Source organism: Somniosus microcephalus, chromosome 16, assembly GCF_052327205.1.
Source record: "Somniosus microcephalus isolate GS21.2 chromosome 16, FLI_Smic_1.0, whole genome shotgun sequence".
Classification (NCBI taxonomy): Eukaryota; Metazoa; Chordata; class Chondrichthyes; order Squaliformes; family Somniosidae; genus Somniosus; species Somniosus microcephalus.
Genome location: NC_141002.1, coordinates 94139908 through 94167269, shown reverse-complemented (window position 1 = coordinate 94167269; position 27362 = coordinate 94139908). Strand labels below are relative to the sequence as shown.

The 27362-nt window shown below is 48.2% G+C and overlaps 1 protein-coding gene across 1 annotated transcript in view; it reads right to left on the bottom strand.

Annotated features, from left to right (window-relative positions):
• The window catches only part of nt5dc3 (5'-nucleotidase domain containing 3), a 54030-nt gene that overhangs the window by 23940 nt on the left and 2728 nt on the right, over positions 1–27362 (bottom strand). The window contains exons 2-7 of the mRNA XM_086009464.1: positions 21115–21299; positions 13445–13519; positions 10661–10716; positions 7022–7112; positions 4965–5102; positions 4177–4237 (exon numbers count right to left, since the gene is read on the bottom strand). Of these exons, the coding sequence (XP_085865590.1) occupies positions 4177–4237; positions 4965–5102; positions 7022–7112; positions 10661–10716; positions 13445–13519; positions 21115–21299 (606 nt within the window). The remainder of the gene's footprint in view (positions 1–4176; positions 4238–4964; positions 5103–7021; positions 7113–10660; positions 10717–13444; positions 13520–21114; positions 21300–27362) is intronic.

The window sequence follows — 27362 nt, the reverse complement described above, 5'->3', positions numbered from 1 at the left end:
GCTACGAAGGCATCTCGGATCAGTTCCTCCGTGTACTTAGTGGGCGTTACCGCCTTACACCCACAGGCCCGGCCAAGCACGGACAGTGCTTGGAGGTATTCCTCAGTCGATTCCCCAGGTTGTTGCTTGCGACTCCCCAGGAGGTGCCTGGCGTAAACTTCGTTCACAGGGCGCGTGTACTGGGTCTTGAGGAGCTGGAGGGCAGCTGTGTACGAGGTCGCGTCCCGGATGACTGAGTACACTCGGTGGTTCACCTTGGAGATCAGGACAGACAGTTTGTTCGCATCCGTTACGACCGCAGTGGAGGCAGTCAGGAATGCCTCGAAGCACATGAGCCAGTGAGCAAACTTGGTGGAAGCGTCCGCTTCCCGACTGTCCAGGTCCAGGCATGCTGGTGTGAGGATCTTCTCCATTATAAAAAATTTAGTTAATAAAATTGATGCGCCATCAATTACTCAAAAGACTGAGGTTAAGCGAGTAACAACCAGGCTTTTATTAACTAAAGAATGAAGGTCTTGTCTCAAGTGGTCGACCCGTCCAGAATACTAAGGGACTGGGAGGTAGTCACTTATATACCTGGAATAGTGGGAGGAGTCAGCCGAGGCATGTCCAGACCTGTACCTAGTGGAATACACATACACATACAGACAGGTATAACAGTGGTTTACCACATCCCCCACGAGGGGAAACATCCTCTCTGTATCCACCCTGTCGAGCCCCCTCAGAATCTTATATGTTTCAATAAGATCCCCTCTCATTCTTCTAAACTCCAATGAGTATAGGCCCAACCTGCTCAACCTTTCTTCATCAGACAACCTCTTCATCTCAGGAATCAACCTCGTGAACCTTCTCTCAACTGCCTCCAATGCAAGTATATCCTTCCTTAAATATGGAGACCAAAACTGTACGCAGTACTCCAGGTGTGGTCTCACCAATACCCTGTACAGTTGTAACAGGGCTTCCCTACTTTTATACTCCATCCCCCTTGCAATAAAGGCCAATATTCCATTTGCCTTCCTAATTACTTGGAAATGGAATTGGAACTAGAATAGGTGAAAAAACTGGGAATATCAGCGGCTTTGAAAATTACTTAAAATAGTTTTGGGTTTTACTTTTGTAATACATCAATATTGCTGTAATAAAGTAATAATTCGGTGCCCTTATTGTTGCAACGAGATTATATTTCATCACAGTATACATGATGAAATTTAAACTTTTTTAACCCTAAGGCTGAAACGTTAACTGGACAATTTCACTCAGGATGACCAATTTGAAAGAAAGACTGACTTGCATTTCTATAGCGCCTTTCACGACTACCTGGTGTCTCAAAGCGCTTTGCAGCCAATGAAGTACTTTTTGAAGTGTAATCACTGTTGTAATGTGGGAAACGCGGCAGCCAATTTGCACACAGCAAGCTCCCACAAATGTGATAATGACCAGATAATCTGTTTTCAGTGATGTTGGTTGAGGGATAAATATTGGCCAGGACACCGGGGATAACTCCCCTGGCTCTTCTTCGAAATAGTGCCATTGGATCTTTTATGTCCACCTGAGAGAGCAGACGGAGCCTCGGTTTACCGTCTCATCAGAAAGCCAGCACCTCCGACAGTGCAGCACTCCCTCAGCATTGCACTGGAGTGTCAGCCTAGATTCATGTGCTCAAGTCTCTGGAGTGGGACTTGAACCCACAACCTTCTGACGCAGAGGAAATAGAGTATTCCCTACTGAGCCAGTGTGAAATTACCGAGACTGGGGCTGCAGAGCAATGGCGAACTAAAGTAGAGCAAGCACAAACAAAAACAATTTCAGCTTCACTGTGCTTCACACTAAAGAAAGAAAACGTGTTGACCAGTTCTTTAAGGTGATTATTTACGCTCATGAATGTGAAGAATATTAGTGCTGGGATTGAACACTCGGCATCGATAACACTTAGATCAGACATCGCATGGCTAGAAGCAGCATAAAGCATCCTTTTCTCTTCCCCAACAATACGCCTCGGTCCCAGGCACAGAAGATCACCTCCTACTGCACACGTGTGACTATTTCAATTTCCCGCACAAGCCATATTCCCGGAGTAAGAGTACTAACTCGTTGGAGGCAGTATGGCCGGCCTCCCGCGTTCTACCCTCCGTAAACTTGAAGTCATCCAAATCTCTGCTGCCCCGTGTCCTAACTCGCACCAAGTCCCGTTCGCCCATCACCCCTGTGCTCGCTGACCTACATTGGTTCCCGGTTAAGCAACGCCTCGAATTTAAAATTCTCATCCTTGTTTTCAAACCCCTCCATAGCCTCGCCCCTCCCTATCTCTGTAATCTCCTCCATCCCCACAACCCTCTGTTATCTGAGCTCCCCTAATTCTGGCCTCTTGAGCATCCCTGATTTTAATTGCTCCACCATTGGTGGCCGTGCCTTCAGCAGCCGAGGCCCTAAGCTCTGGAATTCCCTCCCTAAACCTCTCCACCTCGCTACCTCTCTCTCCTTCTTTAAGATGCTCCTTAAAACCTACCTCTGACGAAGCTTTTAGTCATCTGCCCTGATATCTCCTTATGTGGCTCGGTGTCAAATTTTGTTTGATAACGCTCCTGTGCAGCGCCCTGGGACGTTTTACTACGTTAAAGGCGCTATATAAGTACAAGTTGTTGTTGTTGTTGTTGTTGAGAGAATGGCCAGTATTTTGCTGTTGGCTCGTGCTCACTAGAAATTATGCTGAAACTATCCCCAAATAATTTTACACAGGACACTTACTATCTAATGTTCTTTAGAGAAGGAAATCTGCCGTCCTTACCCGGTCTGGCCTATATGTGATTCCAGACCCACGGCAATGTGGTTGATTCTTAACTGCCCCCTGAAATGGTCTAGCAAGCCGCTCAGTTGTTCAAGGGCAATTCAGGACGGGCAATCAATGCTGGCCTTGCCAGCGACGCCCACGTCCCATGAACGAAAAAAAAACTTGCAACCAGAGGAAAGGGGAGATTTTCATTCCCATTAGTCTGGACCGGGTTTGAACCAAGCAACTAGGGTGAAAGGACAGTGTGTCGACCTATTTATCCCTGTTCCCCAAGAGATTCCCAGTCCAACAGAGCTAGTTTTGTTTGAGCGTTATTCAGTTTGTGGGTTCGTAGGGCATTGGGAAAATAGAGATATGATGAATAAATTTAGTGGAACAGTTATCGTAAGCTCTTGGGCAATGGTTTCTACTTTTAATTTCTGCTCAAGCTACTATCTTTGGATGCAACATTAAGAGTCAGAAGGAGGAACTAAAGAAGTGTTTTAAAAAAAGTGACATTAATGTACTTAATCAGCACGTCAAAAAGGAATCTGCAATTTCAGGTAGGGGTAGAATACTCAGACAGTGCGGAGAAAGAGGCAGGCAGTCCATTGCAATGTTCCCGTCCATTTTTTTTGGATGCGAGGCCTCTTCTTTAAGGGGCTGCGCGGCTCATTCTAAATACTGCAGATGTGCGGTTTTTCCTCATTGAAAAGCCGGTGAGCTGTCTGCGCGGGGTTCCAGAGAGCTGCGCGGTTGTGCAGCTTAAAGGGAACGCTGGTCCATAGGGAGTAGGAACATGCGGGTTGCATACGGAGGCTGATTTGTCCTATTTGGAACAGCTTACTTTGCAGTTAATTTATATTTCCATTGTCTTCATTTACCCTTCCTCTTAAAACAAAAGCACAAACCAAGACAAGGGCCACCTTGTATCTCAAGAGAGAGCAGATGGCAGCCAGCCTACAGCAACAGCTTGCATTTATATAGCGCCTTTAACACAGTAAAATGTCCCATGGTGCTTCACAGGAGCGTGATCAGGCAAAACTTGACACCAAGCCACATAAGGAGATTATTAGGACAGGTGACCGAAAGCTTGGTCAATGAGGTAGGTTTTAAGGAGCGTCTTAAAGGAGGAGAGAGAGGTAGAGAGGCGGAGAGGTTTAGAGTGGGAATTCCAGAGCTTAGGGCCCAGGCAGCTGAAGGCACGGCCACCAATGGTGGACCGATTAAAACCAGTGATGTGCAAGAGGCCTAGTCCATCACGATTGCCCTTTGGGTAGTACAGGGCTTAAATGGTAACAGCTGCTGGGGGTTTAAGCATTCTGGGTAGTTCCTGATATAAGGAACTAAAATATTACCCTGAAAATCATATCACACGAGCCGAGCAACACAATTGATTGCATACATACCAATGTTTTGTTCAACCGCTCTATACAATATTCCTTTCACATGGACATCTCGGATTGCCTCCTGTCAATTATAAATTGAGAAGCTTGTGAATCTTCATCACATTCGCTTTTAAATACAAATATATTAAATTCCAAGATTGGACTCATCAGCAATCCCTTTCTGCCTCAAGATTAAATCACAGAATCATAGAAATTTATGGCACAGAAGGAGGCCATTCGGCCCATCGTGTCTGTGCCGGCTGAAAAAGAGCTCTCCAGCCTAATCCCACTTTCCAGCTCTTGGTCCGTAGCCCTGCAGGTTACAGCACTTCAGGTGCATATCCAAGTACTTTTTAAATGCGGTGAGGGTCTCTGCCTCTACCACCCTTTCAGGCAGTGAGTTCCAGACCCCCACCACCCTCGGAGTGAAAAAAGTTCTGCTCAACTCCCCTCTAAGCCTTCTACCAATTACTTTAAATCTATGCCCCCACCCCTGGTTATTGACCTCTCTGCTAAGGAAAATAGGTGCTTCCTATCCACTTTATCTCAGCCCCTCATAATTAGTTATTGAACAGCACTCCATTCTGCAACCTCAACTGAGCTAAGTTCAATGACAGGCCCGCCAAAAAACCTGAACTAACGACCTTTAAACTGCAAGTCGCACTGCCAATTCATTGCACTATCAGCCAAAAATTGCACTTGTCAAGCTATTTCAACAGTTTAAGTGTCAACTGAATCAAAGCATTAAAGGTGTGCTAGGATAGTGAAGGAGGACGTACTATTGGGAATAAATGCCTCTTGCATCTTACCTTAACATCCTTGTAAAGGTAAACTGGCTCGAAGTCAATGTTCTGCTTGATAAAATAGTCATTGACACAGGAAAGCAGAGTCAGTTCTGGCAATGAGAATATGTCCATGAATTGCTTCATTGTAAAGCCGTGTGAACTCTGATTAAACAAAACAATGCAAAGTTAGTAAAAAAAAACACACTGGACGGCATAAAACAGCGCATCTTTTCAAAACAGATTTTTAAAAGTTCACAAAAAGAACTTAAAATTCTATTTTGGCAGCACACATTTGGAAACAGGGAAGTGTAGGGAGATGACTACATTCAGTGCAAACACTGCTTATCAGCTGAACTGGTGGGGCATCATTTCAAAGTCTGCAGATGACTCAAAACTGGGAAATGTAGTAAACAGCGAGGAGGACGGTAGCAGACTTCAGGAGGACGAGGACAGACTGGTGAAATGGGCAGACACGTGGCGGATCAAATTTAATGCAGAGGAATGTGAAGTGAGGTATTTTGGAAGGAAGAATGTGGAGAGGCAGATCGATAGATTTTTGGACTCTAGGGGAATCAAGGGATATGGGGATCGGCCGGGAAAGTGGAGTTGAGGTCGAAGATCAGCCATGATCTTATTGAATGGCGGAGCAGGCTCGAGGGGCCGTATGGCCGACTCCTGCTCCTAATTCTTATGTTCTTATAACTAAATGGTACAATTTTAAAGAAGGTACAGGAACAGAAAGACCTGGGGATTCACATACACAAATCTTTGAAGGTGGCAGGACAAGTTGATGAGGCTGTTAAAAAGCATAAGGGACGCTGGGCTTTATAAATAGAGGCACAGAGTACAAAAGCAAGGAAGTTATGCTAAACCCTTATAAGTCACTAGTTAGGCCTCAGCTCGAGTTCTCCTTAGAACAGAGAAGGTTAAGGGGAGATTTAATAGAGGTTTTCAAAATTGCAAAGGGTTTTGATAGATTAAATAATGAGAAAATGTTTCCACTGGCAGGAGGGTCGGTAACCAGAGGACAAAGATTTAAGGTAATTGGCAAAATAACCAGAGGGGAGATGAGGAGACATTTTTTCCGCATCGTGTTGTTATGATCTGGAACGCGCTGCCTGAAAGGGTGATGGAAGTAAATTCAATAGTAACTTTCAAAAGGGAATTGGATAAATACTTGTAAAGGCAAAATGTGCAGGGCTACAGGGAAAGAGCAGGGGGAGTGGGACTAATTGGAGAGCTCTTTCAAAGAGCCGGCACAGGCACGATGGGACGAATGGCCTCCTTCTGTGCTGTATATAATTCTAAAGAAATATACAGTGCCTTATTACATCTCAAATGTTCCAAAGTGCTTCACATACAATTCATTACTTTTGAAGCGTAGTCACGCTTGTTATCTAGGCAAATGCAGAAGCCATTTTGTGCACAGCAAGGTCCCACAAACAGTAATGCGATGAATGACCAGTTAATCTGTGCTTTTGGTGGTATTGGTCGGGGGAAGCGGGACTGCCAGGAAATTTCCTGCTCTTCCCTCGAATAATGGAATCTTTCTGAACCAGAGAGAGGAATAAACGGGGTCTCAGTCTGTCATCTCGTCAGAGAGGTGGCACCTGCGACAATTCAGGGCTCCCTCAGTGTCAAACTGCAGCGTTAACCTAGATTAACTGGCGAAGCTCTTGAACGAGGCTTGAACCCACAACTTCCTGACTTAAGAGACGACGAGGGTGCTACCGACGGAGTCAGGCTGACATTCAACGAGACCCCAGGGAGGACAGACTCCCCGGGGAAGGACAACACTAAAAAGGTGACCTTTCCGCTTACAGCGTCCCAGTGCGTGTAGCCAGGAACACAATCGGGGAAATAACAGGAGCAACGGTCCATGATTTTCTGACCATCAAAATTGATGCACAAGTGGAACAGTTTTTAAAAAAATCTAATCCGGCACATGTACGACGGGCTGAATGGCCTCCTATGCTGTAACATTCTACGATTCGGTCGGTGTTCAGACAGTTATTATCATCAGCCTGCCTCAGCAGCAGCGTACAAACCGCACGAGCAGCAAGATACGTCAACGCATTTACCTTGCCATAAAAGTCACTCATCTGCTCCAAAGGGACATGTGTCCCTTCGTACATTTCGATGACCTGCTCATCTGGCACTGGGTTCAGCCCCCTGTTATTAAAAATGAAAGATCTCAGCATTAGTTTGGGGACGCTTGTCTGCCGCAGACTATGGGGTGCGGGCGGCGGGGTGGGGCGGGGGTTAGACTTCTGTCGTCACCCACCTGGGTGGTAATCTGACGGAGCGGATCGGCCTCCCGCTGTAGAATCCGCCCGCGTTCCATTCCATCCACATCAACGCCATGTATATCGGGCGGGTTCTATAACGGGCCTGTGGTCCGCTCCACCAGATTACCAACCAGGCAGGTGAAGATGAAAATCTGCCCCCTCCTTATATAAAACTTTACAATTTACTTAAATCGGTATTTTAAAAGCAAGCTTGAGAAAGAAGCATTCTTAGTTTTCATTTCAGTCTAAGTCCAGGGTTTATATCTTTTTTAAATGTACTTTAATTGAATGAATGAATGAATGAATGATTTGTATTTCTATCACGTCTTTCACGACCATTGGACGTCCCAAAACGCTTTGCAGCCAATGAAGTATTTTTTTTTTTTTTGAAGTGTAGTCACTGTTGTAATGTAGGAAATACAGCAGTCAGTTGGCGCACAGCAAGCTCCCAGCAATGTGATGATGACCCGATAATCTGTTTTTGTTATGTTGATTGAGGGATAAATATTGGCCGGGACACCGGGGATAACTCCCCTGCTCTTCTTCGAAATAGTGCCATGGCATCTTTTACGCCACCTGAGAGAGTAGACAGGGGCTCGGTTTAATGTCTCATCAGAAAGATGGCACCTCCGACAGTGCAGCACTCCCTCAGCACTGCACTGGAGTGTCAGCCTAGATTTTTGTGCTCAAGTCCCTGGAGTGGGACTTGAACCCACAACCTTCTGACTCAGAGGCGAGGATGCCGCCCACCGAGGCACAGGTAGATTTATGGCTACTCTGACACTAATTAAGAGAGATTGCTAGTGGAACCAAAAGGCAAAGTGCGATTCTATAATCAGTTTGTCCCAGACATGTAGAGATTCAGTGGGGTAGAGATTCATCTTCACTGCCTGAGTGAATTGTCTGCTCTATAAAGAGCCCACCTCCGAAATCAATGGAATGAAAATGGGGTTGGTTCTATAAAGGGCGGACGTTACGCTCTGCCAGATTACTAATCAGCTGGCGAAGACGAAAATCTACCAGAGTGTATTTTGTGCATCAGTAGACATACTGTTCAAATTGTTTCTGCTCACTGATTTTTTTGTTAGAAAGAAAACTAATCCCCCAAAAGCACTGTATCTACAGCATCAACTGTGTACATGTGTTCCGGTTTAAATTCCACTTTGACCACAAAGGGGGCAAAATTCGGTTGCTTTGTGCCTCCCATTAGCGCCCGGGCACGGCACCTCTAATGCCTCCCGTGAAATTCAGCGGGAGGTTAGCGGCTGCGGTAACCGGTAGCGCCCCGCGGCGCTGTGCTGCCGGCGATGACATCATCGCCGTGCGCAGCGGCCCTGCTCGCACCCCGCCCGCGAACTTCGGTTGCGCCCCCTGACCTACCGCCAGACGCTATGTCCAACAGGATCAGGGGGGCGTACATGCAGCCGGGACGGCGATATTTAAAGGGGAGGTGCCGGGCGGCCATTTTTGTTGCTGGCCGCCTGCCAGCACCTACACCTTTTGCCATCCCCGGCCTCCTATGCAGCTACCCGCCCCCCCCATGCCGACTGCGATCCGTCAGCCCGGTACTCCTCTTGAGTGCCGGGCTCTTTTGCTGGCACCCCGATCCCTGGTGGCCCAGCTGGGCTCCAGGTTGTGTTGCGCTAGGCCCCTCCCCTTTAATCAGGGGAGGGAGGGCTGCAGTACCGTGGCGCTACGTGCCGACACGCGTGGCGCTGCTGCACGTCGCACCGCGATATTCACTGGTAGTGCCCCAAGAGGGAGGGGGAGCGCTTCCAGCAGCCCCGCCTCCTGCTTGGGGCGCTACCAGTGAATTTTGGGCGCAGAGGCGCTAACTTTTTCAGGGCACTAAAAGTAGCAACCCGACGAATTTAGCACCCCAAAGGAGGGCGAAGTTAGTGCCCAAAGTGGGGGCGCGACCCAATTTTTTCCCCCAAAGTGACATTTCAGAAAATTGGCACAAGAGGTCAATACTGTACCTTCAGATTAAAATAAAGCACATTATAACTGCAGCACAAATAATAGCAAATATTGGCATTAGTTCTTAATTCTAACAAAGTACTATAAAACAAGGAAAAGAAAGAAGAAAAAGAGAAAGGAGAAAGAAATTGCATTCCAAAACGCTTTACAGCCAATGAAGTACTTTTGAAGTGCAGTCACTGTTGTAATGTAGGGAAATGTGGCAACCAATTTGTGCACAGCAAGCTCCCACAAACAGCAATGAGATAAATGACCAGATAATCTGTTGTGTTTGATGGATAAATGCTGGCCAGGACACTGGGAGAACTCCGCTGGTTCTTCTTTGAGTAGTACTGGGGGTGGGATCTTTAACGTCCACAGGGCCTCAGTTTAACACTCACCTGAAAGGCGGCACTTCCGACGGTGCAGCGCTCCCTCAGCACTGATTTGAAGTGTCAGCCTGGATTACACACTCAAGTCTCTGGAGTGGGGCCGGAACACACGACCTTCGGACTCGGAGGCGAGAGTGCTGCCACTTAGCCAAGGCTGACAATGAGTTAAAACAGCTTTGCAAATACCTCACCTAATGGATGGATTTTCTGGTATTGTTTTAATGGAGGTTCAAATGGCTAACATAGGTCAAAATCACCTAAATCAGCTTATAGCAGTCCTTGAACAACATCCAAGTTTGTGCTGACTAGTGGCAGCTAACATTAGTGCCATGACTGCTAGGCCGCAATCCTCTCCAAGTAAAGGCCCAGACATCTCCACCGACATTAACAGCGTCACCATTGCCAAATGTCTTCCACCATCAACATCTTGGGGACTACCGCTGGCCAGAAGCTTAATTAGCCCAGCAAAAAACAACATATTTAATTGCAAGTAAAAATTTTTGTTGCTGTAGTCTATAAAGCCAAGCCTGAATTTAATATTAGCATTCCAAAGTGTGGTAGTGTAGTGCGAGATTATGGTTAATCCAGAAATCAGATTACAGGAAACTCTTTTTTTATCTGACACCGATTGGACCGGCATGGTGCCGGTTGATCAAAAAGTCCGAATTACAGAGAGGTATAATTACCAAGGTACGAGAGCCCCATACACGGCCACAGGTGCAGGAGCCCCGGTTACACGGCACTTGTGCAGGAGCCCCGGTTACACGGCCACAGGTGCAGGAACCCAGGTTACACGGCCACAGGTGCAGGAACCCCGGTTACACGGCCACTAATATATAGTAAAACTTACCTGAACCTACTCCTGAATTTTGCCGGTTAAAAGAGAGTTTACTGTACTGCAATTGGGGTAACTATTAATTCTCAAGTCACTAAAACTCTGCAAGGGCAGATTAATGGAAAAGGTACCGCTTCCAGATCATGGGGACAAGGTCCACTTACCTTAACCAGTGTTAAATCAGAGAGAGAGAGAGAGAGAGAGAGAGAGAGAGAGGGCGAGAAAACAATTCTATAAACATAATACCTGTATACAGTTCCTAACTGAATGTAGTGAAAGGCGTCGATTTTCATCACTATCCCCTAGAAGCAAATTGAAAGAACCACATTGTTACTCTAAACTATACAAGCGACTATCGGAACAGTTTTAATTAATACCAAACATTTTAACATATATTAAAATATTCTTATTCTAGAACCAGGGGGGGGGGGGGCGGGGGTCACAGTCTCGGGATAAGGGGTCGGCCATTTAGGACTGAGATGAGGAGAAATTTCTTCACTCAGAGGGTGGTGAATCTTTGGAATTCTCTACCCCAGAGGGCTGTGAAGGCTCAGTCGTTGAATATATTCAAGACAGAGATCGACAGATTTTGGACTCTAGGGGAATCAAGGGATATGGAGATCGGGCGGGAAAGTGGAGCTGAGGTCGAAGATCAGCCATGATTTTATTGAATGGCGGAGCAGGCTCGAGGGGCCGTATGGCCTACTCCTGCTCCTAATTCTTATGTTCTTATGTCTAACTTCCACGGTAGTTACTTTGTAATTACTATCATCATCAAGAATTCAGTACCTGATAAGACTACGTGTGGGATTACTGAGATATATTTTTTTAAATATTCATTCTCGGGATATGGGGGTCGCTGGCAAAGCCAGCATTTATTGCCCATTCCTAGTTGCCCTTGAGAAGGTGGTGGTGAGCTGCCTTCTTCTCAAACCGCTGCAGTCCGTGTGGTGAAGGTACTCCCACAGTGCTGTCAGGTAGGGAATTCCAGGAATTTGACCCAGTGACGATGAAAGAACAGCCGATATATGTCCAAGTCGGGATGGTGTGTGACTTGGAGGGGAAATTGGAGGTGGTGGTGTTCCCATGCACCTGCTGCCCTTGTCCTTCTAGGTCACGTGTTTGGGAGGTGCTGCCGAAAGATCTTGATCTAAAGCAAACTCAATTATAATCGATTTCAACTCCAGTTTCTGATCGAACATCACTGTGACTTGCTGGCATTGTGAACATAAGTATTCTTAAATCTGCTTTTGAGGAAACAATAGGAGCATGGGAAATGCTCCAGTGAGCAGTACATAGGAACAAGAGTAGGCCATTCAGCCCCTCGAGCCTGTTCCGCTATTCAGTTAGATCATTGCTGATGTGCATCTTAACTCCATTTACTCATCTCGGTTCCATATCCCATAATAAATCTTCAATTGACCTCCAGCCTCAATAGATATTTGAGAGAGAGTTCTAGATTGCCACCAGCCCAACGTTCCCTCTTATTTTATTTGGGTGCGCGGCCCCTTTAAGAGACTGCGTGGCCCATTCAAAATACCGCACCGTGCGTTTTTTCCTATTGAAAAGTCGGAAGCCAGCTGCGCGGCCACGCTTAAAGGGAGCATTGCATTACCCTGTGTGTGAAGCAGTGCTTCCTGACATCACCCCTGAACGGCCTGGTTCTAATTTTAAGATTATGCCCCTTGATCTGGACTCTTTTCCCCCCCCCCCCCACCAGAGGAAATAGTTTCCCTCTATCTACCCTATCAAATCCTTTAATCATCATGAACACCTGAATTAGATCATCCCCTCAGTCTTCTACATTCGAGCACGACTACAGTCCCACACCGATAAGCATGCATGTTCTTCTCAAACTCAAGGAACTAAAAATTTGAAACGAGCTCCATCATTAGATAGGAAAACACGTGGTTTTTGGGCTTCTTCTTATCCATAATTTCTAACCTGAATTCCTGCAAACAGGGCTCTGCACACACAAGTTCCAACTGAAAGAAAAACAGCCATACTTCACTATTGTTAACCCCTGTACGTTGCATGCAAGTATTTTCTTTTCTTTCACTTCATAAAAACACAAGAATTAGGAGCAGGAGTCGGCCATTCGGCCCCTCGAGCCTGCTCCGCCATTCAATAAGATCATGGCTGATCTTCGACCTCAACTCCACTTTCCCACCTGATCCCCATATCCCTTGATTCCCCCAGATTCCAAAAATCTATCGATCTCTGTCTTGAATATACTTAACGACTGAGCATCTACAGCCCTGTGAGATAGAGAATTCCAAAGATTCACCACCCTCCGAGTGAAGAAATTTCACCTCATCTCAGTCCTAAATGGCCGACCCCTTATCCTGAGACTGTGGTCCCTGGTTCTGGATTCTCCAGCCAGGGGAAACAGCCTCTCAGCATCAACCCTGTCAAGCCCCTTCAGAATTTTATTCATTATTACTGTCGGCAGATCATTTTGCTGATGATTTCCTTTTTATTCTTGAATCATTTGGTGAGGAATGTGAAGCACCTCGTGAGCAGCTTGGCTGCAAGGACAAGGACACTGGCAATGAGCAGAGCTCCTATTTCGTATGTTCTTATGAAACATTTAAGATTCTGAGGGTGGATTGACAGGGTAGATGGTGAGAGGTTGTTTCCCCTGGCTGGAGAGTCTAGATCTAGGGGTCACAGTCTCAGCCTAAGGGGTCGGTCATTTAGGACTGAGATGAGGAGGAATTTCTTCACTCGGAGGGTTGTGAATCTTTGGAATTCTCTGCCCCAGAGGGCTGTGGATGCTGAGTCTTTGAGTATATTCAAGGCTGAGATCGATAGATTTTTGGACTCTAAGGGAATCAAGGGATATGGAGATCAGGCGGGAAAGTGGAGTTGAGGTCGATGATCGGCCATGATCTTATTGAATGGCGGAGCAGGCACGAGGGGTCGAATGGCCGACCCCTACTTCTAATTCTTATGGGAGCAGGGGGTGGGGGGGATACAGAAGAGGAAGAAATAAAACACAGATACAACTAAAAAGACAAAAGCACTAACCTTTTGTACGTCATAATGAAGCCCACGTATCACAAAGTTGGGATTGTAATCGTAGTTCCTCAGATCCTCTGGATACTAAGACATAAAACAGACACATTCCATTACAGCAGTGTATTCCACAGTAGACAAGGCTGGGGTTGCCATTATACAAATGCATCACATTGCTCTATATTCCTTGACCTGGACCAGCTAAACATTTAAACAGAGTAACCCATCCACAAATATTTTGTATGACTATAGCTATTCTGTAATAATAAGTGCTCAGTATTAATGTAAACTGCCCTTCCAGATGATCATATTATCCTTCCCTGCGCAGAAGTAATGAAATAAAAAGGTTACTGGTGGTACACCAAATTGTGTCCTGTTCCGCCCCGGCTACCTTTGGAGGCGAGTCAGAAGTTAGATGTGACTCTAATCTTGGACTGTTAATGGCTGAACTGCATCTGAATCTTCTTAAACCAAGTATCGTTATGTAGGGCAGCTTGGAGTACTTAAGTAGGCACCGCAATAAATTTCCAGTCCAAAAAATGTAAATCCCAATCTGTTTTTTTCCACAAAAGATACATTATTTTTCCAATTAACTCAATTCCAGCACCCAACCGCTCCCACTTTTACCACATCACCGAGCTCAGGCATGCCACCGCTGCCAGGCGGAGCTGTATTTGAACCATGGGACTTAATTCATTGGGAAAAAACTTGAAGGACAACAGTCTGCAATAATGTTCTTTGTTTGAGGGTTTCTTACCCTCGAATGAAAGTCTCCATTTACTTTTTTTTAAATATTCCTTTCCTCCCCCTCCCGCCCACCCACAGCCAAACTAGTAGGCAAACAACCTGCTTTTTATTCTCAGATCTGGGCATCGCTGGCAAGGCCGGCATTTAATGGCCATCCCTAATTACCCCGAGAGGGTGGTGTTGGTTGACCACCTTCTTGAGCCGCTGATAGCGCTTTGATACAACCGAGGGGATGAGAGTAGTTGAGAGTGAAGCACGATGGTGTGGGACGGGAGTCACATATAGGCCGGACCGGCTAAGGACGGCAGGTTTCCTTAAAGACACTAGTGAATCAGTTGGGATTTTAAGACAATCCAACAGCTTCGTGGTCACTTTTGCTGGTACCAGTTTTTTATTTCCAGATTATTCTTATTTTAAACAAAATTCAAATTCTCAATTTGCCTTGGTGGGGTTTGAACTCATTACTCTAGTAATGCAACCATTATACTGCCATGCCATCGAATTTACCTCCCTCCCTGTGAGGCAGTATTTGACCTCCACTCTGTACCTCACTTGTATGGGACTGCTGGCATCGGGAGCTGTGTGCGCGAGGCATCGGGAGCGGTGTGCGCGAGGCATCGGGAGCGGTGTGCGCGAGGCATCGGGAGCGGTGTGCGCGAGGCATCGGGAGCGGTGTGCGCGAGGCATCGGGAGCGGTGTGCGCGAGGCATCGGGAACTGTCTGCGAGGCAACGGGAACTGTCTGCGAGGCAACGGGAACTGTCTGCGAGGCAACGGGAACTGTCTGCGAGGCAACAGGAACTGTGGAGGTGATTTTCATTCAGAAGTCGGGAAGGAGGCGGGTCTACAACTTTCGAGTTGTAGTCCCGCCTCCATCGAGATGCGGCCAATCCACGTGATTTTAACTTGATTAACCTTGTTGAGCCCGCCCAGCGGGCTCAGCAGGTCAATTAAGGACCACCCGGCAACAGGTGACGTCACAGGCTGAAATTTCATCTGTCAAGACGTTTTGACAGATGAAATATCAGTGTTTCACAGCTGTTTGAAGCTGTCAAACACTGACAGTCTTACTTCTAACCTGAGTCCTTCTACACAGACTCAGTTAGAAATCTCTCCTGCACAGAAAGCTGCAGGCTGTCACTTTTGACAGTTTGCAGCCATTCTGCTTTCTGTGCCGGTTAGATGATGGACTCCCGAAACCTAGAGGAAGGAAGGCTGAAAAGGTAAGTACAGGTAATTTAAACTTCTTTACACACTTTAGACACACCAAACACACTTACCTTTGCACTCATGCACCCATCACTCACCTGAACACCGACATCTCGACCCCTCCAAGTCCTTCAACCCAACGGCCCGACTCCTCTAACTTGGCGTGGTTTGGAGCCGTCGGGAATCCCACACTTCAACCTTAAAAATAGGGATTAGGCTAAAAACTGCCTGTTAACTACCTGTTAACAGGCAGTTAATTGGCACTAATCCCCTTCCCGCCTCGGGTAGGTGGGTCCCAGTGCGGGGCGGGTACCCGCCTCCTTTGAAACTTACATGGAGGCAGTTTGGGGGCGGGATGGTGTCAGGACCCCCGAATTCGGGGCTTTAACCCCCCCGCACGCCTCCAATCCCGACTCCACAGGTCAATGAAAATCAACCCCTGTGTGTGAGGCAACAGGAACTGTGCGTGTGAGGCATCAGGAACTGTGCGTGTGAGGCATCAGGAACTGTGTGTGTGAGGCATCAGGAACGGTGCGCGTGAGGCATCAGGAACGGTGCGCGTGAGGCATCAGGAACGGTGCGCGTGAGGCATCAGGAACTGTGCGCGTGAGGCATCAGGAACTGTGCGCGTGAGGCATCAGGAACTGTGCGCGTGAGGCATCAGGAACGGTGCGCGTGAGGCAACAGGAACTGTGCGTGTGAGGCAACAGGAACGGTGCGCGTGAGGCATCAGGAACTGTGCGCGTGAGGCAACAGGAACTGTGCGTGTGAGGCAACAGGAACGGTGCGTGTGAGGCATCAGGAACGGTGCGCGTGAGGCATCAGGAACTGTGCGTGTGAGGCAACAGGAACGGTGCGCGTGAGGCATCAGGAACTGTGCGTGTGAGGCATCAGGAACTGTGCGCGTGAGGCAACAGGAGCTGTGCGTGTGAGGCAACAGGAACTGTGCGTGTGAGGCATCAGGAACTGTGCGCGTGAGGCAACAGGAGCTGTGCGTGTGAGGCATCAGGAACTGTGCGTGTGAGGCAACAGGAACGGTGCGCGTGAGGCATCAGGAACGGTGCGCGTGAGGCATCAGGAACTGTGCGCGTGAGGCAACAGGAGCTGTGCGTGTGAGGCAACAGGAACGGTGCGTGTGAGGCATCAGGAACGGTGCGTGTGAGGCATCAGGAACTGTGCGCGTGAGGCATCAGGAACTGTGCGCGTGAGGCAACAGGAACTGTGCGCGTGAGGCAACAGGAGCTGTGCGCGTGAGGCATCAGGAACTGTGCGCGTGAGGCATCAGGAACTGTGCGCGTGAGGCAACAGGAACTGTGCGTGTGAGGTAACAGGAACTGTGCGTGTGAGGTAACAGGAACTGTGCGTGTGAGGTAACAGGAACTGTGCGCGTGAGGCATCAGGAACTGTGCGCGTGAGGCATCAGGAACTGTGCGCGTGAGGCATCAGGAACTGTGTGTGTGAGGCATCAGGAACTGTGCGTGTGAGGCATCAGGAACTGTGCGTGTGAGGCATCAGGAACGGTGCGTGTGAGGCATCAGGAACTGTGCGTGTGAGGCAACAGGAACTGTGCGTGTGAGGCATCAGGAACTGTGTGTGTGAGGCATCAGGAACTGTGTGTGTGAGGCAACAGGAACTGTGTGTGTGAGGCAACAGGAACTGTGTGTGTGAGGCAACAGGAACTGTGCGTGTGAGGCATCAGGAGCTGTGCGCGTGAGGCAACAGGAACTGTGCGTGTGAGGCAACAGGAACTGTGCGTGTGAGGCATCAGGAACTGTGCGTGTGAGGTAACAGGAACTGTGCGTGTGAGGCAACAGGAACTGTGCGCGTGAGGCAACAGGAACTGTGTGTGTGAGGCAACAGGAACTGTGCGTGTGAGGCATCAGGAACTGTGCGTGTGAGGCATCAGGAGCTGTGCGCGTGAGGCAACAGGAACTGTGCGTGTGAGGCATCAGGAACTGTGCGTGTGAGGCAACAGGAACTGTGCGTGTGAGGCATCAGGAACTGTGCGTGTGAGGCATCAGGAGCTGTGCGCGTGAGGCAACAGGAACTGTGTGTGTGAGGCAACAGGAACTGTGCGTGTGAGGCATCAGGAGCTGTGCGCGTGAGGCAACAGGAACTGTGTGTGTGAGGCAACAGGAACTGTGTGTGTGAGGCATCAGGAACTGTGTGTGTGAGGCATCAGGAAGCTATATTCTATAAACTATAAGCTATGTGACAGCCATGACTCAGTGGGTAGCACTCTCACCCCTGAGTCAGAAGGCTGTGGGTTCACAGTCCCACTCCAGAGACCTGAACACAAAAATCTAGGCTGACACTCCAGGGCAGCGCTGAGGGAGTGCTGCACTGTTGGAGGTGCCGTCTTTCAGGTGGGATGTTAAACCGAGGCCCCGATGTAAAAGATCCCAAAGCACTATTTCAAAAAAAGAGTTGGGGAGTTAGCCCTGGTGTCCTGGCCAATATTTATCACTAAAACAGATTATCTGGTCATTATTACATTGCTGTTTGTGGGAGCTTTGTATGTGCAAATTGGCTGCTGCCATTCCTACGGAGATGAGGAGGAATTTCTCTCAGCGGGTCGTGAATCTACCCCAGAGAACTGTGGAGGCGGAGTCAGTGAATATATTCAAGGCTGAGTTAGACAGATTTTTGAACTACAAGGGCGTCAAGGGTTATTGGGAGCGGGCAGGAAAGTGGAGTTGAGGCCAAGATCAGATCAGCCATGATCTTATCGAATAGCGGAGCAGACTCGAGGGGCTCCTAATTCTTATGTTCTTATGTAAAGCGCTTTGGGACATCCTGAGGTCATGAAAGGCGCGATATAAATGCAAGTCTTTCTTTTTCTTTTAATATACAGGAAACTCTTTTTTATCCGGGATCGGCGTGGTGCCGGTTGATCAAAAAGTCCGGATTACAGAGAGGTATACTTACCAAGGTACGAGAGCCTCGTACACGGACACAGGTGCCGGAGCCTTGGTTACACGGCACTTGTGCAGGAACCCCGGTTACACGGCCACAGATCCAGGAGTCCCTGTTGCACGGCCACAGGTGCAGGAACCCCGGTTACACGGCCACTAATATATAGTAAAACTTACCTGAACCTACTCCTGAATTTTGCCGGTTAAGAGAGATTTCCGGATATATATACACGCCACCTCCATCCAATCCCACAGCTCTCGTCGGGTTCCTGAAGCTACACAAATAACTATTGCTCAATTACTTTAACATTAAAGCTCGAGGCACTGACATCCATTAGCAACCTGCCCGCTGGTACACAACGACAACTGTACAAAGCTGTGATTGGTGGACTTTGTAACCACGTCTGACACAGCACTTACTGCTATATCACCAGGAGAACAATTAATAAAAAAACAAATACCCCTCACCTTAATACCAGCCATTCAAAGCCAATTGTTTTAGGTTCCGGCGCACTTTGAACCAAATGGCAACGCCACGTTTATTCATCTCCTACTTGCCCATTTATTCAGCAGATTTCAACAACGCACGTTTATGTAACGCTCCTCATGGAAAGGAAACGCCTCAGAAAACGCAGAGCAGAAAGCTGGACACTGAGCACGAAAAGGGGGAAGATTTAGGTTGGGGCGCCTAAAGTTACTGCATTCGGTTCTGGGCACTGCACCGCAGAAAGGAGATACTGGCCTCTGAAGTGGGTGCAGCACAGATTCAGCAGGACAATACCATGGATTTGATAGTGTAGATAGAGAGAAACTATTTCCTCTGGTGCGGGGAGTCCAGAACAAGAGGGCATAACCTTAAAATTAGGGCCAGGCCGTTCAGGGATGCTGTTACATAGAATTTCATAGGATATATGGCTCGGAAACAGGCCATTTGGCCCAACCAGTCCATGCCGGCGTTTATTCTCCACTCGAGCCTCCTCCCATCCTCCCTCATCTATCAGCGTAACCCTCTATTCCCTTTTCCCTCATATGCTTATCTAGCCTCCCCTTAAATGCATCTATAATATTCACTTCAACCACTCCCTGTTCTACATTCTCACCACTCTGGGTAAAGAAGTTTCTTCTGAATTCCCTATTGGATTTTTTGGTGACTATCTTATATTGATGGCCACTAGTTTTACTCTTCCCCACAAGTGGAAACATTCTCTCTGTGTCTACTCTATCAAAATCTTTTATATTTTTAAAGACCTCTATTAGGTCACCCCTCAGCCTTCTCTTTTCAAGAGAAAAGAGACCCAGCCTGTTCATCGTTTCCAGATAGGTATAACCTCGCAGTTCTGGTATCATTTTTTAAAATTTGTTTATGGGATGTGGGCGTCGCTGGCAAGGTCAGCATTTATTGCCCATCCCTAATTGCCCTTGAAAAGGTGGTGGTGAGCCGCCTTCTTGAACCGCTGCAGTCCGTGTGGTGAAGGTACTCCCACAGTGCTGTTAGGGAGGGAGTTCCAGGATTTTGACCCAGCGATGATGAAGGATCGGCGATATACTTCCAAGTCAGGATGGTGTGTGACTTGGAGGGGAACTTGGAGGTGGTGGTGTTCCCATGCGCCTGCTGCCCTTGTCCTTCTAGGTGGAAGAGGTCGCGGGTTTGGTAGATGCTGCCGAAGAAGCCTTGGCGAGTTGCTGCAGTGCATCTTGTAGATGGTACACACTGCAGCCATGGTGCGCCGGTGGTGGAGGGAGTGAATGTTTAAGGTGGTGGATGAGGTGCCAATCAAGCGGGCTGCTTTGTCCTGAATGGTGTCGAGCTTCTTGAGTGTTGTTGGAGCTGCACTCATCCAGGCAAGTGGAGAGTATTCCATCACACTCCTGACTTGTGCCTTGTAGATGGTGGAAAGGCTTTGGGGAGTCAGGAGGTGAGACACTCGCCACAGAATACCCAGCCTCTGGCCCGCTCTTGTTGCCACAGTATTTATGTGGCTGGTCCAGTTATAACTACACTATAATTGCCGTGTCAGTCCCGAGCTACAGTAATAGTATAAAACTTAAGTGAGAAAACTATGTGACTAATTAAGCACTGCACCAGTCTGCAGTTTTGGTGGTACAACTGGGACCCTTATAAAAAGAAAGACTTGCATTTGTATAGCGCCTTTCACTACCGCAGGACGTCTCATTGCTCATTACAACCAATCAAGTACTTTTGAAGTGCAGTCACTGTTATAATGTAGGAAACACAGCAGCCAATTTGCACACAGCAAGCTCCCACAAACAGCAATGAAATATATGGCCAGATCATGTTTTAGATGTAGGTTGAGGGATAAATATTGGCCAGGACACCGGGGAGAACTCCCCTGCTCTTCTTCAAAATAGTACTGTGTGATCTTTCAAGGCTGAGGCAGATCGGCTTTTGGACTCTAGGGATATGGAGATCGGGGGGGGGGGGGGTGGGGGGGGAAGTGGAGTTGAGGTTGATGATCAGCCATGATCTTATTGAATGGCGGAGCAGGCTCGAGGAGCTGTATGGTCTACTCCTGCTCTTATTTCTTATGTTCACGTCCACCTGACGGAGAGCAGGCGGGGCCTCGGTTTAACCCCTAATCTGAAAGGCGGCACCTCCGACAGTGCAGCACTCCCTCAGCACTGCACTGGGAGGTCAGCCTGGATTTTTGTGCTCAAGTCTCTGGAGTGAGACTTGAACCCACAACCTTCTGACTCAGAGGCGAGGGTGCTACCCACTGAGCCACGGCTAACTTGGAACTGGTTTCAATTATGTGTGGAAAAAGAAAAATTTGCCCAAGAAATAGGTACTCACTTTATGCTGCTCAATGAGGATTTCTCGTGCAGTGTTGAAGATCAGAGTGTGCAGGTTGCTGGAGTAAAAGGCTAGCGTGTAGTCGTAGTCAAAGCCATAAATCTCGATGTCCGAGAGACAGACCTCATTGTTGGCGAATATTGCATCTGGGTTGAGAAAATTGGATCTCCCTGGAAAGATCAGATCTGTGCAAAAATGAGGACGTAAATGTAGTTAGATAGAATTCCTATAAAAGCTATACCCTACACGAATAATCCAGGTCTCCTCGGACTATACATTCTAGCAAATGGCGGGTCAATGGAGACCAGGTCCAGATCAGCCATGATCTAATTGAATGGTGGAGCAGGCTCGAGAGGGCTGAATGGCCGACTCCTGTTCCAATGTTCCTAGATGTACCCTTGAGCATGGTGTAACAGAGGGCCCAGAAAAAAGGAAAATCATCGTTGGTATTGATGCATTTAAGGGGAAGCTAGATAAACACATGAGGGAGAAAGGAGCAGAAGGATATGCTGATGGGGTGAGATGAAGTAGGGTGGGAGGAGGCTTGTGTGGAGCCACTATCAACATCCTTGGGGGTTACCATTGATCAGAAACTGAACTGGACCAGCCATATAAATACTGTGGCTACAAGAGCAGGCCAGAGGCTGGGAATTCTGCGGCGAGTGTCTCACCTCCTGACTCCCCAAAGCCTTTCCACCATCTACAAGGCACAAGTCAGGAGTGTGATGGAATACTCTCCACTTGCCTGGATGAGTGCAGCTCCAACAACATTCAAGAAGCTCGACACCATTCAGGATAAAGCAGCCCGCTTGATTGGCACTCCATCCACCACCTTCAACATTCACTCCCTCCACCACTGGCGCACTGTGGCTGCAGTGTGTACCATCTACAAGATGCACTGCAGCAACTCGCCAAAGCTCCTTCAACAGCACCTTCCAAACCCGCGACCTCTACCACTTGGAAGGACAAGGGCAGCAGACGCATGGGAACATCACCACCTACAAGTTCCCTTCCAAGCCACACACCATCCTGACTTGGACCTGTATCGCCGTTCCTTCACTGTCACTGGGCCAAAATCCTGGAACTCCCTTCCTAACAGCATTGTGGGTGTACCTACACCATATGGACTGCAGCGGTTCAAGAAGGTGGCTCACCACCATCTTCTCAAGGGCAATTAGGGATGGGCACTAAATGCAGGCCTAGCCAGCCAGCGACGCCCACATCCCATCAATGAATTTTTAAAAAACACCGGCATAGACCAGTTGGGTCGAATGGCTTGTTTCTGTGCTGCACATTCTATGTATCGAACATCGTTTTTTTTTAATTGCACACCTCTTTTTGATCCCTTATACCATGTTTATTGTTGAATACTCACCTGAATGAGTTGGGAGCCTTGGGCTAAGCCCAATGCCAGCATTCAACACAGTACAGATGGCACACTTGTGAAATGAGAAAGTGCACGAGTCTCCGTCATGTCTGCCTACCCTTCACCAAAAGACATCAACGGGTTCATTTTAACCCCATAGTTTTTTTTAAGCCTGGTGCTAATCCTTGGAGTCCAGATTGTTCAAGATAGCTGCCGCTAGGCTGGCACTTCCATAAGGAGCTCTTCACTTCTATCCATGGGAATCTCCTGCCATCCTTTGCCCTTTCTCTCCCAAATCTCCTCGCTTCCACTCTTCAAGTTCCCCTGGCTCCATCAGTTGGTGCATTTCAGCCCTAACTACAAGTTAACTACAAGTTACGATAGCAAAATACTGCGGATGCTGGAAATCCGAAATAACAACAGAAGACGCTGGAAAAACTCAGCAGGCCAGGCAACATCCGTGGAGAGAGAAATAGAGTTAACGTTTCAGGTCGAAGACCCTTCGTCAGAACTGAGAAAAAAACCGCAGGAAATGAAACAGATTAAAAGGCCAGTTTGGGGGCTGGGAAATGGGGGATGAAAGAACAAAAGAGAAGTGAAGAGACATGAAGAGGTATTCAAGACGAGACAAGATGGTAATATCACAGGTAAAGAGGCAAAAGATGGCGCTAGATGAAGTGTGAAATGCGCTGGCAGAATGAGACAGCTGCCATGTGGGAGAGAGAAAAAGGGAAAGGCACAAACCAAAAGTGTGAATAAAAAATATATAGAAATATAATAGGGGCCGAGGTTATGATCTGAAATTGTTGAACTCGATATTGAGTCCGGAAGGCTGTAAAGTGCCTAATCGGAAGGTGAGGTGCTGTTCCTCGAGCTTACACTGAGCTTCCGTGGAACAATGCAAGAGGCCGCGGACGGTGAGGTCTACAAGTTACTACGTGGACGGTGAGGTCTACAAGTTACTACGCGGATGGTGAGGTCTACAAGTAATTACAAGTTACCTGCCTTAAACCTGCAATGCCCATCCCCCACCCCTGCTCCTCAAATTCGGTCTCCGAATTCCTGGACTTCTCAGGACATCAAGATTACGCTTCCGCACTGGACGACACCGGATTACACCGTAAGACTCATTTGCTGTGTCAAAAATTTGCTGGTAAAAACATTATCTTCCCCACTGTGGCTGTTTCTTTGCTGAGCTGGGTTACTCGTTCGACAGGTTTTTCCAGCATAAGCTCGAGGAACAGCACCTCATCCTTCGATTAGGCACTTTACAGCCCTCTGGACTCAACACAGAGTTCAACAATTTCAGATCATAACCTCGGCCCCTATCACATATATTATATTTTCTTTTTTTTTAAATCCACAATTTTTGTTTGGCCCCCTTTTTTTTTCTTCTTCCCTCCCACAGGACAGCTGTCCTTCATTCTGCCAGCGCAATTCACGCCCCATCTCGAGCCATCCTTTGTTCCTTAACCTGTCCCATTACCACTCCCTCTCGCCTTGAATATCTCTTATTGTCTCTCAATCTCTCTTAATCTCTCCTGCTTTCTATCCTATCACTGACCTTCCCTTTTGTTCTTTCATCCCCTCCCCCTTTTCCCAGCCCCTAAACCTGTTCCATTTCCTGCTTTTTTGCAGTTCTGACGAAAAGTCATCAACCTGAAACGCTAACTCTGCTTCTCTCTACACAGATGCTGCCCTGGCCTGCTGAGTTTTTCCAGCGTTTCCTGTTGTTATTTAGGTTTAACTTGTTGGTTTCTGCTAGTTGCTGTTGTTTCTCTGATGCTCTTTCTGCTTTGTTGGTCGCTGGCTTGTGGTTTTACATTTTCTCCGCTGCTTCTGATCTACGGTGACCTCCAGCTTCGCGCCAACTTCGCCAGCATCTTCCTGCACCGCAACCAATTCTCATTACCACGGCAACAATCTCCAGCCTTCAATTCTCAACCCTTCAAATAGCTTCTGGACTTCACTCGTCTGCGACTCCCGTCTCCGAGCTTGGACAAGAGCTCATCGATGCTCCACACTGACTCCATCCTACCCGTGTCAACTTTTTCCCTCCAAGGGACCTCCAACTTTAACTCTGGACTCCCTACTATTGTCACCAACCTATTCCCTGCTACTACCAGGAAATATGCATCCCTATAATTGCTACATAACCAGGCCTATGTAACTTTTTCCCATGTCCTTTTCCATGCTCATTTTGGCTGCCGCTCCGAATCCGAGCCGTTCACTTCTATTTCCACCTTTTTCCTCCCCCTCTTTTCTTTTCTTTCTATCCCTCCCTGACCGGTCTCTCCTGTCGTCATGCCGCCCTTTACCTCTCCTCTCTCGGATACTCTGCCCTCCCAAATCCCTACCCCAACCCTTCATTACTCTTCGACCTTCCTACTCTCCTGCCGCAGTCCCAGGCTTCACTCCCTCTTAGATAAGCCCACAGCTTCCCTCTGTGCCTCTCTTGGCATCCTCCGAAGGGCCCACCGTGGCACTCGTCGCTGTCTCCTCACGAGTAGTGACCCCAACCGTCCCATCCTACTCTCTCACCGACCTTCCCGCCCAGCGTGCCTGCGGCGGGCTAATCCAGCCAATCTCCTCCCCGCCCAACTCACCCCTCCAAGCGCTGACCCTGTGGACTCTGGCAGTGGATCGGCCATCACCAACCCTCTCTGCATCTCCCTGCAGAATGTCCGTTCACTTGCGAACAAGGCCTTTGCCATCCATGAGCTTATTGTAGATGACTGCGTCAACATCATGGCTCTGACAGAAACTTGGCTGAGGGGTGATGACACCTTACCCTCAAATGAAGCCTCCCCACCTGGCTACACCTTCCACCACTTGCCCCGCCCAGACCGCCGTGGTGGCGGTGTGGCTCTCATCACCAAATCACACCTTGGTCTGTCCCCCTACACCTCTGGCACTTTCTCCTCCTTTGAGCATCTCACCTTGTTCCACCCCTCACCTCATTTAGAATTCTCGTTCTCTACCGCCCACCCAAGTACGATAAAACTTTTATTACCGAGATATCTTCACTGCTTTCCTCCCTCAGCCTCTGCACCGAGCGACTTCTCATCCTCGGTGATTTCAACCTCCATCTCAATTCATCATGCTCTCGCTCCTCTGAGTTCACTATCCTCCTATCCTCCCTTAATCTCGCCCTCCATGTGCACTCCCCACCCAAATTCACGGCCACCCCCTTGACCTTGCCATCTCGCGTGGTCTCGCTACTCCCACCATGTCAATCGAAGGTAAGGTCACTTCCTTGTATCGCTTTCCACCCACATCCCCCTCCCCCCACCCAACCCTACTTCCTTCTGTGTCCGCCCCTGGAAAAAACTCTCTCCAAATTATCTTACAACTGCACTTACGAAATCCCAACTGTCCAGCCTTTGGCCCTCCATTCACCACGACATTTCTGCAGCTGCTGATCTGCTCAACCACACCCTCACCACCACCTTTGATGCCCTAGTCCCTATTAAAGCCATTACTCTCTCTCACCCTGGCTGCTCCTCCTGGTATAGCCCACATCTTCGCTCCCTCAAGTAGAAGGGATGCAGACTTGAACGGATATGGTGGACAACTGGTTTAGCCATTCACCGCCAGATCTGGCTGGACCACAAAGCATTAACAGGTCCTACTCTTGTCTGCTAAAACTGCTCACTATTCCAGGATCATTCTGGAATGCAAAGATAACCCCTGGCTATTATTTTCTACTGTTAACGATCTTCTTAAATCCCTCTCCCGTCTCCTCCACACTCACCTCCAGTGCGAGGAGCTCATGGACTTCTTTGTCTCTAAGATTGAGACCATCCAATCAGCTGCCTCTGCCACTTCCCTTACTTCCCCCAGCCCACCAGGCCAAACTTCCTCTAACGTTCACCCCTGCCCTAGCCCTGAACTCGCATCTTTCTCCAGTTTGTCTCCGATCTCCCCTCTTGACCTCTCCACACTCATCCTGTCCATGAGACCCACTTCCTACTCCCTCGACCCTATTGCCACTAAACTGCTGACTACCCAACTTCCTTTTCTGGCTCCCATGTTAGCTGACATTGTTAACGTTTCGCTCTCCTCAGGTACTGTCCCCCTCTCCTTCAAATCTGCCGTCATCACCCCTCTCCTCAAAAAAACAACCCTTGACCCCTCCATCCTTGCAAACTACCGCCCCATCTCCAACCTCCCTTTCCTCTCCAAAGTCCTTGAACGTGTTGTTGACTCCCAAGCCCATCTTTCCCGCAACTCCATGTTTGAATCGCTTCAATCAGGTTTCTGCCCCTGCCACAGTACCAAAACGGCTCTCATCAAAGTCACACATGATATCCTTTGTGACTGTTACAAAGGTAAACTATACCTCCTCGTCCTTCTTGACCTGTCTGCAGCCTTTGACATGGTTGACCACGCCATCTTCCTCTAACGCCTCTCCACCATCGTCCAGCTGGGTGGGACTGCACTCGCCTGGTTTCATTCTTATCAATCTAATCGTAGCCAGAAAATCAGCTGCAATGGCTTCTCTTCCCAATCCCACATCGTTACCTCTGAGGTCCCCCAAGGATCTATCCTTGGCTCCCTCCTATTTCTCATCTACATGCTGCCCATTGACTACATCATCCGAAAACACAGCGTCAGTTTCCACATGTATGCTGACGACACCCAGCTCTACCTCACCACCACTTCTCTCGACCCCTCCACGGTCTCTAAATTGTCAGACTGCTTGTCCAACATCCAGTACTGGATGAGCAGAAATTTTCTCCAATTAAAAATTGGGAAGAGCAAAGCCATTGTTTTCGGTCCCCGGCACAAACTCCGTCCCCTAACCACCAACTCCATCCCTCTCCCGAACATCTGTCTGAGGTTCAACCAGACTGTTCACAACCTCGGTGTCATATCTGAC